This window comes from Leucoraja erinacea, chromosome 14 (assembly GCF_028641065.1).
Source record: "Leucoraja erinacea ecotype New England chromosome 14, Leri_hhj_1, whole genome shotgun sequence".
Lineage (NCBI taxonomy): Eukaryota > Metazoa > Chordata > Chondrichthyes > Rajiformes > Rajidae > Leucoraja > Leucoraja erinaceus.
This window is the reverse complement of record NC_073390.1, coordinates 10506134-10518769: the sequence shown is the minus strand read 5'-3', so window position 1 is coordinate 10518769 and position 12636 is coordinate 10506134. Positions and strand designations below refer to the sequence as shown.

The 12636-nt window shown below is 39.3% G+C and overlaps 1 protein-coding gene across 21 annotated transcripts in view; it reads left to right on the top strand.

The window, feature by feature from the left end:
• Positions 1-12636, top strand: part of LOC129703263 (disks large homolog 1-like) — a 365442-nt gene that overhangs the window by 258522 nt on the left and 94284 nt on the right. For all 21 annotated transcript variants that reach the window (XM_055645581.1, XM_055645579.1, XM_055645578.1 and 18 more), the window contains one exon: positions 3681-3816. In XM_055645581.1, coding sequence (XP_055501556.1) covers positions 3681-3816 — 136 coding nt within the window. The remainder of the gene's footprint in view (positions 1-3680; positions 3817-12636) is intronic.

The following is a 12636-nucleotide window of genomic DNA, read 5'->3' as shown; positions in this document are numbered from 1 at the left end:
GCCATGTATAACATTCAATGAAAAAGTTCACTCATTTCAAACAGATCAAACTAATATCTTGATGGGTCTTGGTGGGAAACAGTTGCCTGCAGTCAGAAAGGCCTTGTGTTCCCAGATTTTAGGCTGTTTGGTTTATTTGTGAATTACAAAATGTTCAGTACTCATGTTTTGCGTAATAATAAATTAGTTTGATTTAGGGATACAGCGCAGAAACCGGCTCATCCGCGCCGACCAGCGATCCCTGCACATTAACACTATCCAACACACACAAGGGACAATTTTTGCATTTACCAAGCCAATTTACCTACAAACCTGTACGTCTTTGGAGTGTGGGAGGAAACCGACGATCTCGGAGAAAACCCACTCAGTCACGGGGAGAATGTACAAACTCCGTACAGACAGCACCTGTAGTCGGAATCGAACCCGTGTCTCCGGCGCTGCAAACGCTGTAAGGCAGCAACTTTACCGCTGCGTCACCGTGCCGCCCTTTTAATCGTTTCCATAATCTGGGTGAAACTGAAAGGGACAATGTTGATAATAATGAAATTGAAAGGATCAAAGATGATTCCACTGAATTAAGTTTCTACTTGAATCTTTCACTTCTGATCACAAAATTATATATATATATTTCTAATCCTTGGGACCAAGGATTACAGATATATATATTACATCTAATAACAGACTTTTCAGCCCTGTCACGTTGACAGTTGTCAATACTTTTTACTTTATGGAACTGAAGTCAGGCTACAATGTAGCAGCAACGCGCTTCACCCATCTGCCAGTGACTTTTGTGGTAAAGTTCCTGGTTAATTCATTGAAAATATTCTTCAACACAAGTAGGTTTGTTAATTTATTTTGAGCAACATTTTATTTTAAGTATATTTAAATGAATGCAGTGACCAACTAGCTTTGCATAATAATTTAAAAGATCATGTTCTTCTTCAGGCTTTATGCTAATCCAGTGAGAACTCTTTGGTGATTTCTATGTATAGCTTTATAAATCCCTGTTGATTACATTTAGCATTTGAGCGACATAATTTAGAACCTTAAACAATTATATAATTACAATTTTATTTTGTGTGGAATCATTTAGAATGTTTATGCACCAAATTTACTGACTAGTTTACAATGAGATGAATGTCTAGGCTGCCCCTTATTCCTGAACTCGTACTGGTTGAATTTTGCAATATTACAATGTGCTAATCAGACAGCAGAATAAACAAAACAGATTAAATAAAAAAAAGAACAATAGCCATTATGCTCTTGCATTCTGAGGATCCGTTAGTTTTCTAGGCTATGATTCCTCAAATTCATAAAAGCTTTTGGTCAAATACATATTCGTTCACAGGGCAGGTGTTTCACTGACAAGCTCTGTCCCAAATTGCCTCCGAACTGACTAATTTCCAAAATCATTTCATATGGTAATGAATAATCATGGTCCTTTGATTTGAATCAGTGGTCATATAATTCAAAACAATTTGTTTAGTTGTTACACACATTGCAGGTCATGTTGGGAAAAAGAATCTGTCTTCTTCAGTGTAATGTGAAATCCCTGTAGAAAGTAATGGCTCTGCGTCATATGTTGAGTCGTGTTGTAAATTGCAATTATCCATTGCCATATATAAATCCACTTGGATTGATTAGCCCTGTGATTTTATACGATTCAGGAAAAACAAATGGTGTAATTAAGTTGGTAATAGGGTTGAAGAAGTTAACCCTCTTAACTAGAGGAAGTTGCAGGTCAAAAGATGGAGTGGTCAATTCTAGGCAGTCAATAATGTAAATGTGCAGCTGACGACTTCCCTTTTGTGCAGTTCTGGTTGCCTCAATACAGGAAGTATATGTATGCTTTGGAGAAGGTGCAGAAGAGGTTTGCAGGGATGTTGCCTGGATTGCAAGGTGTTAGCTGTAAGGAGAGGTTGGATAAACTTGGATTGTTTTCTCTGGGGCATCAGAAGCTGAGAGGTGACCTGACGGAAGTTTATTAAATTGTGAGAGGCATAGATAGGATCTTAACCCTTTTTTGTCTGGGTGGAAATGTCCAATATTACAGGGCAGAGCTGTAATGTGAGACAGGCAAAGTTCAAATGAAATGTGCAGGACATGTTTTGTAAATACAAAATTGGTAGGTGTTTGGACAAACTGGCTTGGATGGTGGTGGAAGTGCACATCATAATGTCATTTTAGAGGCTTTTAGGCACATGATTTGCAGTGGATGGAAAGATATGGATCATGTGCAGGCAGAAGAGATTAGCTTAATTTGGTGACATGTTGGGCACAGACATGATGGGCTGAAGGGCCTGTTCCTGTAATGTACAATTCTGTTTTATGTCCTTCACTACCCCCCACTCCTTTGACATTGAAGAAGTTGCAAAATGAAGCATATTTCATGTATAGTGACTAACTGATCATTGATAGATTTTATTTTCCTTTTTTTTAATTTTTTTTTTTAATTTTATTAGAAGTACAGTACAAAACAATACAGTGGTACCTAATTTTAGGTGCCAACTATGTCATAACGTAATACATTCTATGTACAACCTCTAGTTTTATGTTTTTGAAAAGGAAGTTAAAAAAAACCCTAAAAAAATAGAGAGAAGAAAAAGAAGAATAGATAGTAGAAAATAGAAAAACGCGAAGTGTGTGTATAAGAAAAGAAAAAATAGAGAGTAGAAATAGGAGAAAAAGACCCTTAAAAAATACATTTTCAAGTCTTTGTTCGGAGATGTAAATCTATCCACGACCTGACCTGGAATCAGTAATCTTTACGGTACCGCTGCATCACATGTTTCCAAAAAGTCAATGAAAGGGGACCAACTCCTTAAGAATTGGTCATATTTATCTATTAGGCAGAGTCTCATTTCTTCAAGACGTGCTATGTCCATCATATTCCTAATCCACAATTTAATAGTTTGTATTGCTGTATCTTTCCAAAATTTAAGTATCAATTTCTTTCCAATTATTAACCCATAATTAAAGAATACTTTTTGATCTTTATTTAAATTGATATCTTCTACTATTATTCCAAATATAATCCATTCCGTATTAGGTTCTATTCTTGACGAAGAGCTTTGTAAATATATCAAATATATCGCTCCAAAATGTATTCAACTTTGTACATCCTACAAATGAATGTGTTATATTGGCGTTTTGAAACAAACATTTATCGCATCTGGGAGAGACGTTTGGGTAGAATATATTCAACCTCGTTTTTGAATAATATAGTCTATTTTCCCATTTAATGCATCTTTTTGTCCATTTCTTGTGGCTCTGTGCCTCATGTTGCTAGGAAATAACAACACACTCACTGTGACCATATGAAGCCTGCTTCTGTTGGCACATATACCAGCAGTTTTCTAATGCTTCTTTCGATTGGGCAAGAACCTATTTTAATCATTCTACAATTCATAATTCTGAGCCTAATATAACATGATGTGGGACAATTTGAGAGAGAAATGGTAAAGATCTAAATTACTAAACGCACTATGTTCAAACTGATGAAATGGATCACCAAGTAGTTTTAACATAGATTGTAGCAAAAGCAACTGAAAATGACGAATTGTCAAGATTTATTTTAATTGATAATTTCTGTGATGTGGCTTTCACTTACAGAATATTTTAGCAAAATGTTGGAAAATAGGATTGTGCTACCAATGCATACTTTTTTTCTATTCTTCTAGCCTACTCACAGTTGGAAAACCATATTGCACCACCCACCTATGTAGGAAGTACAGAATACAAACAGTCTCTTCCTCCATCATCGCCAGGCAGATACTCCCCAATTACTAAAGTCGTGGGTGATGACGAAATGACCAGGTATGATTTCATGAATTTATAATGCAATTACAATTTTCTGTAACCATAAAACAGAAAATCACTGTAACCCCAAGTGATTTTATTTTGAGGGGGGGGAGGAGTGGTGTCAAAGATGTCTCCTTTCCTAGGTGCAGTGTCATGTTCTGTGAATCTCTTTTAGTGAGATCTGTTGGTTTTGTTGAATACAATTACCGCACAGTTCTCCATTATCTTTTTTCTTCACACAATTTCACTTGCAAACACTTTGTGTTTGTCAAAACACGATCAATGTTTTCATCTTATAAGAATTGGCTCCTTTTGGAGAATCTGTACAGGCTGACAGAGCTGTCAACACACCGCTGCCTGCCCCAGCAGATGAACAATAGGCTTTCCAACATGAAGTATCCATAACTGTCCAAATGCCTGATTGATGTCTCCTGGCTCCTGCTGGCTAATTTATTTTTTTAACACTGATCTATTGGTAACTAACTCCTATTGGTGTGTAACAGATGTTTCTATTACCTGGTTTATTTGACTGCTGGGAAATTGACTCATTCTTTCTACATTTGCAGTAACTACATCAACATCATTTCTGCAGATTAATTTAAAAGATTCTCAAAAGCCATCTGGTGAATGACAAGCAGTACATTTTTTTTGTTTTGACATGCAACTGCAATCCCAGTTATTATCGGAAATATTGGGCATTCTTGGCATGCAAATAATGAATGCGGCATTTGTCCTGGTCTTACCCCAGTAATTGCTGATACACCCTCCACTTCTGCATCCAAATCTGTAGGGGTGCAGATGGTTCTTTTTAAGCCCAGTCGGATGCCAGAGATTCATCAGCCCCCTACAGAATTACTTTATCTTTTCTGCAGTACAAGTTTCCGTTATTCAAGTATCATTAGGATGGTCTGTACAATGTTACATTTTTTTGTGTGTCAACTTGCTTCCATTCAATGTTCCTTTCTTCTTGGCTCAAACAAGTGCGAATTTGTAATATATTTAACTGCTCTCCCGACTTTAGTCCATCTGGCTGTTAGCTGGCTCCACTTGCCCCCAGTCCATGCATGCTGTCCCCATCTGCATTTCATTAAGCACTACAATCTTTAACTTGAGTTCTCAGAAATCCTAGGGCTTGCTAAATCCTTGACATGAATTTCATGAAGCTTTGAGTTGCATTTTTTAACTTGCATGATTGTTAGTTCCTGTCTTCTTTTTACTTTATGGTGTACATATAGTACAGGTCCACCACTGATTTTCCGGCATCCTTGGTTGCCGGACCAACAGAGATCATGCCCTCTCAGGGGAGTGCAACAGTATTGGACTGGTCTGCCTAAGCCGTCGAGGAGCAGAGATATTGACTTGCAGTAGTTTGCCCTGGAAAGTTGGCAATGGGAATGGATCAGCTGAAGATCTAGAGGCCGGTCCGCAGCGGGCAAAGTCGACCCGCCGATCGGCCACGGAAGTCCTGATGAGGTCCTGATCAGCCACCTCACAGGCATAGGCACCACATTTTCAGTGGGACCTTTGGAGGGAATTTCAAGTGCACTCTAATAATTTTGTCTGGGCCATCATTTGCCGTAAAATCGGTGGTTGAGCTGTAAGATATTTGTTTTGAATATGTTTATTGGCCAAGTATGTACACATACAAGGAATTTGCCTTGTTGCTCTGCTCACAAGTAACAACACAACATACAGTAAACCATTAAGAATAAAACATAAAACATTAAGAATAAAACATTATAAACACATGTGAATGAAATAAAATACCAGAGCAAAACAAGGCCACAGTCTTTTGGTTATTAAGTAAAGCTACTGCCCGTGGAAAAAAGCTGTTTTTATGTCTGGTTGTGGTGGCTTTGACAATCCGTAGTCGCCTTCCAGAGTTTGTGGCCAGAGTGAGAGGGGTCAGAGATGATCTTACCCGCTCGCTTCCTGGCCCTTGCAGTATACAGTTTGTCAAGGGGGGGGAGGTTGCAACCAATAACCTTCTCAGCTGATCGAACAATTCGCTGCAGCCTCCGGATGTCGTGCTTGGTGGCTGAGCCAAACCAGACCATGATGGAGAAGGTGAGGACAGACTGCTCTATTTTACGGAGGGTTCATAATTGCTGTTATGATCATGTTATTTTCCCAACATGTACAATTACTGTACCAAGAAGCCTTTTGAGCTTTATTCCAGATACATCTGAGCTACTTTCCTAGTGTTTACATCTCCCCATAAAGCCCATGGTATAGATTTTTGTCTTTGGTGGGTAGTTATCGGAGTATTATATTGCTAGCCCTTAGAGTCAATCTGATTTTCTCTTCATTGATTTTGGTAGAATATCGACTGGATGATGTGATCTTTCCTGTCAGATTTTGCACTGGCAGTGAAAACAAAAGCCTATCCATAATGTTTTGACTGTGTATGCCAGAGAAGGTGTTTAATTTTAAGAAATCCATTACCATGAAGTTGAGCTAGTTCATTAATATGATCTTTATTGTGTGATGTTTGCATTTGATACACAAGTACCTCAGTTCCATCATCACCACCACCCAGAGTAACCCATGTTTCTTTTAATATGCCCTTTTATTTCAAATGTCCATAAACCCTTCTGTTGCGTTACTGAACAATCTCTTGAAACCACCACCAAAGTTTAACGCTACCACTTTAACAAATTGGAGGTAGAAAATATATGGCCCTCACAAATTAATTTCCTGTTGCCCGTTATAGAGTTAAAGATTCCTGTTAGACACAAAATGCTGGAGTAACTCAGCGGGACAGGCAGCACCTCTGGAGAGAAGGAGTGGGTGACGTTTTGGGTCGAGATGTCGAGATCCTTCATAGATTCCTGTTTACTGATACCTATTCTGCGCAAGTTGCCAGCAAGCTACATAAGCAAGAATCTATGGAGTTTCACTTCACAGCTGGTGTCATTTCTTTTTGTACTGTCATATTGTCATTGGGTGTCAAAACGCAGCTAATATGCTTATCTCTACCTGAAGAGTATTCTCTAAATCTCAACACACTTCTTAATCCCTAGCTTCAGAGAATCTCTGAAAAACTATCTCTTGAGCCACACACCCTGCCACTTGCCTGTTCTACTGCTGTTTTGTACTTACTGTTTAAAGTACCCAAGTTCACTGTTAAATTCAATTAAATTAAATTAACAAGTTATTTTAGGCTGTTCTGAAGCAGGTGCCAGAACAATACTAACCTGAATATTCCGGTGAAATTAAATTGAAAATTAATTCTGCAACTATTTGCTTATTGAATTTCCCATTTAACACAATTGCTAATAAATACAGTTAGTAATTTAAATATAATTAACCCAAATGTTGTAGTGACTGCAATGGATCTTTAAAATAGATTTAATATTTACCCATAGCAATAAAAGACAACCTTATTTCCACTTCAAAATTCCCATTATTTTTCATTATTCCTGTCATCTGGAAATCTCTGCCCAAGATGCCCTGCAACATGTCTATTTAAAATCTCCAGTGACAAATAACAAAATCAAAATTCCAGCCCTCTGCAGAATAGTAGTCTTCTGTTTGTTTTAACCTAATCTGTTCAGTACAGAAAACCTGTTTTGCTTGAATATATTTATTCTAATCCTACACTGGTGGGAGTGGAAAGAGCACCAAAGTTCCTCTGCTTTTGAAATATTCATTTCCATATAGAATTTTTTAATCTCTTGCCAGCACTGACTGTTGGAACCGGTACGCCCTCTTTATTTTTCTCAAATGGAGGCTTCAATCTTTCATTAGCTGAACCAATAATTGTCATCGAAAGCTCGCTGCATTGAAGGGTGTTGAGGTCAGATCTCCATCCTTGAGTAAAATGTTGACTGGACATTAACTTGGGTATTTGCTCAGGATGAACAAGTTGACTCTAATTTACAAAATGAAAAGCAAGACTTCATTCCCCATCCAATAAAGTGCAAAAATAAGTTTGGCCCCAGTTGTGCAGGATTTGATCGCTTCAAAATTGCTCTGTGCACTTGCTCTCATTATTTTAAAAGAGATATATTTGCCTTTGAGGTCTTGCAGCGAAGTCAATTGATTAATTTCCTGAGCTCAAGCAGTTGCTGTGAGAACTCATTGCGAAGATTAGATCTTTTTTTTGGAATTCAGGTTCAGCTTTACTATTGTCAAATGGATCGGGGTACAGTGAAAATCTTTGTTTTGCATTTTATCCAAGCAGATCAAATGTACAATAGACAGACAGACAGACAGACAGACAAATAAATTCAAGCACAATCGATAGAGCAAAGGATCCAGAATATAGTTGTCAGCATCGCAGTGCATCAAAGATAGACACAAAAGGCTGAAGTAATTTAGCAGGACAGGCAGCATCTCTGGAAAGAAGGAATCGGTTACGTTTCAAGTCGAAACTCTTCTTCAATTCCTTAGACAAAGTCCAATGTCCTCAGTGGGGTTAGAGGTGAATCAAACAGCGCCCTAGGTTATGGAAGGACCATTCAGAAGCCTGATAATGGAGGGGAAAAAGCTGTTGTAGGTTCTAGCTTCTGCACCTTCTGCCACACAGGAGCAGGAGAAATGATCGGAATAAGATGTGATCTTACTGAGCATATTGAACATAGAGAAACATTGTAAGTTGGGGTTTGAGGAAGGGGATTGTGTATGTGTCCTTTGGTGTGGTATCTTTCAAAAATGTTGAAAGATGCGTGCCTAATTGTATTTGTGCACATTTTTAAGCAAATTGTACCTCTGCTGCCACCTGTAGTAGGCTTGGGCATGCACGGTTGCTGATGCAGGAATCTGAAACATTGGAAGTTGTGATTTGTACCCAGGGCTAAGTTGAACTTTTGCTTGACTTGACTGAGAAACCGTTGCCCCAATGGCCAGTTGTTGTTCAAGAAGACTTTACAGAATTGACTGGCATAAACATGCCTTGTTGTTTCAAGAATCAGTAGCTATTACTTGAATGTTTCATATCTGCATGATTTTAATCCTATTATGTTTATATTGTTTTCAGCGATGTGGCCTTATTTATTTCAGAGGATGATTAAAAAATAAAACTGCTGACTGTTGAAATATAAGCCTAACCAGATAGGTCTGGCAGATTCCCTTTTGAAGGATATTCATTAACGCAGTGGATTTTTGCATCAATTCATGATCTGTCATTAATGATAAATAGCTTTTTAGTGCATTTATTGAAATAATTGAATTTAAAATTTCTGTGGTATGATTTTAAATTGTTTCTGGATTGTGTTAATGGATTACTTATCTAGTGAATTAATAGATCAGGTGAGAATCCCCGAGGTGTGGAGGTTGCCGTTTAATTAAACCAACAATAATTGATTTTCTGTGTAGGAAAGAACTGTAGATGCTGGTTTAAATCGAACCATATAGATTCCATCACCTGCAGTCTCTGTGTCTTCATTGGTCATGAGCTTGCTTAATTTAGCTCTATAAAATATTGTTTTTGCATTTACTACAAGGAAGAAATGGTGCTTGTTGCATGGGGTCTGAGTGGAAGATGGCTGGGGAATAGAACTAGCTGGATTGTCAGAACATATGAAACTGTATGGAACTGTATGGCCACGTATGAAACTGCAGAAAATGTAATTGCGAGCAAAACCCAATGTTCTGGAGGAACTCAGCAGCTCAGGAAGATTCTGTGGAGGGAATGGACAGGTGGCGTTTCAGATCGGGACCCTTCTACAGACTGATTGGAGCAGGGAGAGGAGAAAGCTGGAAAAGAGGTGGTGACGTGATAAAGCCTAGCACGTGGTAGGTGATGAGCTTTGTGCAGTACAGCCGGTTACTAAACATTTTCTCTCACCTTTCCACTCCCATTCCCACTCCCTTTCTTCCCTTGGCCACCTCCATTGCCAAAGTGAGGCCACACACACAAACCTGAGGAACAGCACTCATTTGCCATTTGGGTAGATTACAACCCGACAGTATGAACATCGAATACTCTGGTTTCAAGTAATAACCCCCCCCCCTCTCTTTCTTAAGCCCTCCCCAAGCCAGTGCACACACATTTACCCCCACCAATTCCCACCCACATTGCCCCTTACCCTCCTCCATCAGCTCATCTCCTATCCCTGAGACCCATGTCCCTGCCACCTCTATCCCTCCAACTGGCTTTACATTTCATCCTCCCCTTATCTCCTATTCCAACACCCTTTATCTCCTTTTCACCTCTAGCCTTTGTCACTTACTTCACCCATCTGCCAACCACTCTCTCCCTTATTTGTATCTATCTATCATTTGCCAAGCTTTACCCTGTCCCACATCTCTTTTCCAGCTTTCTCCACACCCCTCCCCCCCTCCTCCCCCCCACCCCCCCCCCCCCCCCCCCCCCCCCCTACTCCAATCAGCCTGAGGAAGGGTGACATTATCTGTCTACTCCCTAAATACGTGGCCGCCTCTGGGGCTGTAACCCTCGAAAAGGGAAGACGTCAGAGTTATCAATACAAGAATTGGGTTATATCCAAAACTGGACACTAAACAGCTCGGCATGACTTTTGTATAACTTATGGTGATATTAATCTCAGCCACTCAGTTTCTCATTACGCATTACTCCTATGAATAAACAATTGCACCCTTGGGCCAACACTCACAAATCTTATTATTTGGCATTCTATGGTATTTGCAGTATGCTTTAGGATGTACATTTTGGCCAGTTTTATCTTTAGATTAGGAATCTTGAAAACTTCAGTTGAGCCACTGCAACTTCCTCAAAAATAGATACGTCCAATTTCCTATGTCTCTTTATCCTATTTTAATTTTAGATCTCAAAATCATCATGGTTATTTTCAATCACCAGCAAAGGATAGTACTTGCTAATAACCTCGAAGATATCTTTCATTTGCGGATTTCCTCTTTCCCTTTGTCAGTTTATATTTGGCCCCTCAGTGGGGAATGTGTTCGGTGAAGCTTGATGAGCAGCCATTCAAACTGGAGAATTCTCCAATCTAAACTTTGAAATTAATTGAAAATAGTGGGGAGCTTAATAAAGATTGGAAGATGCAAATACAATAAAGTAGCATCAACCTCAAATTACATTAAACATATAATATTTTGAAACACAGTATGTTGAATTTTGAATACCCTCCACTCCCTGTATATGCATGTGCATATCTAAAAGCCTCTTAAATGCAACCATCATATCTGCTATCTTGGCAGTTTGTTCCAGGCACCCACTATTCTCTCTGCAAATAATTTTCCCCACGCATCTCCTTTAAACTTTGCCCTTCTAACTTTAAAGCTGTCCTGCTAGTATTTTATTTTTTCATCCTGGGAATAATATTCTGACTGTCTGCCTTAACTATGCCGTATAATTTTATATACTTCTATCAGGTCTTCCATCAACTGTTGGCAGAAAACATTCCAAGTTTGTCCAACTTTCCTAATAGCTAAATACCCTCTAAACCAGGCAGCATTCTGCTAATCCACCTCCTGAAGCCACTTCAAAGCCTGCACATCCGGCATGGTGAGCGCAATGGTAGATTTGCTGCCTTACAGCGCCAGAGACCCGTGTTCGAACCTGACTATGGGTGCTGTCTGTGCGGAGTTTGTACTTTCTCCCCGTGACTACGTGGGCTTTCTTCGGGATCTTCGGTTTCCTCACGCACTCCAAAGACGTACAGGTTTGTAGTTTAATTGGTTTGGTAAAATTGTAAATTGTCCCTAGTGTGTGTAGGATAGTGTTAATGTTTGGCGATGACTGGTCGGCGTGGACTCAGTAGGCCGAAGGGCCTGTTTCCGCGCTGTATCTCTAAACTAAATTAAACATCCTTCCTGTAATGAGGCAACCAGAACGGCACGCAATATTCAAAGGCAGCCCAACTAAAATCCTATCGAATTGTAACATGACTTTCTGACTCTTATACTCAGTACTCTGTCAAATGAAGGCAAGCATACTATACGCCTTCATTACGATTCATTTACTTGTTTTTAATTTGAAACTTTCAAACATTTCTCAGCACAAGTGCCTCAAGGTCAGGATTCCCGTGCAAACAGTTGTTATCTCTGCTATCTGATCTTACATGACTGCTCTTCCCTGGTGATTCTCCGATTACTCTCTGGCATTGAAATCCACATAAAGCATCTGCCAATTGAACCTCTGGCATTGTAGACCAGATGAGGCCAGGAACAGCAACTCTATCCGTTTGAATGGAAAGGAATGGCTTGGAGGTAAAAAAAAAAAACCAATTTACAGTATTTTTTAAATTACTGATTATGTGCAGTTTCTTCCGTCTTTTTAACCAGTCTGAACTTTAATATTGTATATATATAATATATATATAAATAATTGGATTTTAGTGTTTTTATATCTTTTTGAATTTTCAAAATATCCATAGTCCATGCTAGGTTTGGCAGTTGGCTTCTCATCTGCCAGATTCAGGAAAAGTGTTTTTTTCTTGTAGAACTTCATGTTCTGCATCAGGTACTAGGTCCTGGAATAAAGGGGCTGTCCCACTGCGGCGACCTAATTGGCGAGTTTAGGAGAGTTTGACAAAGTGTCATGTTGAAGACCTCCTTCGAATATGTAGAAGACCTCCTTCGACTACGTTGAAGATTAGCTTCAACCAGCTTCGACTAGCTTCGGGAAAGTTGGACACCGAATAGTGGAGAGTGAAGACGACCTCCTTCGATCTCCTTCGACCTCCCTACGACTACCATATAACATATAGCCATATAACAATTACAGCACGGAAACAGGCCAACTTTTTTCCCTTAGTCCCACCTGCCTGCACTCATACCATAACCCTCCATTCCCTTCTCATCCATATGCCTATCCAATTTATTTTTAAATGATACCAACGAACCTGCCACCACCACTTCCACTGGAAGCTCATTCCACACCGCTACCAC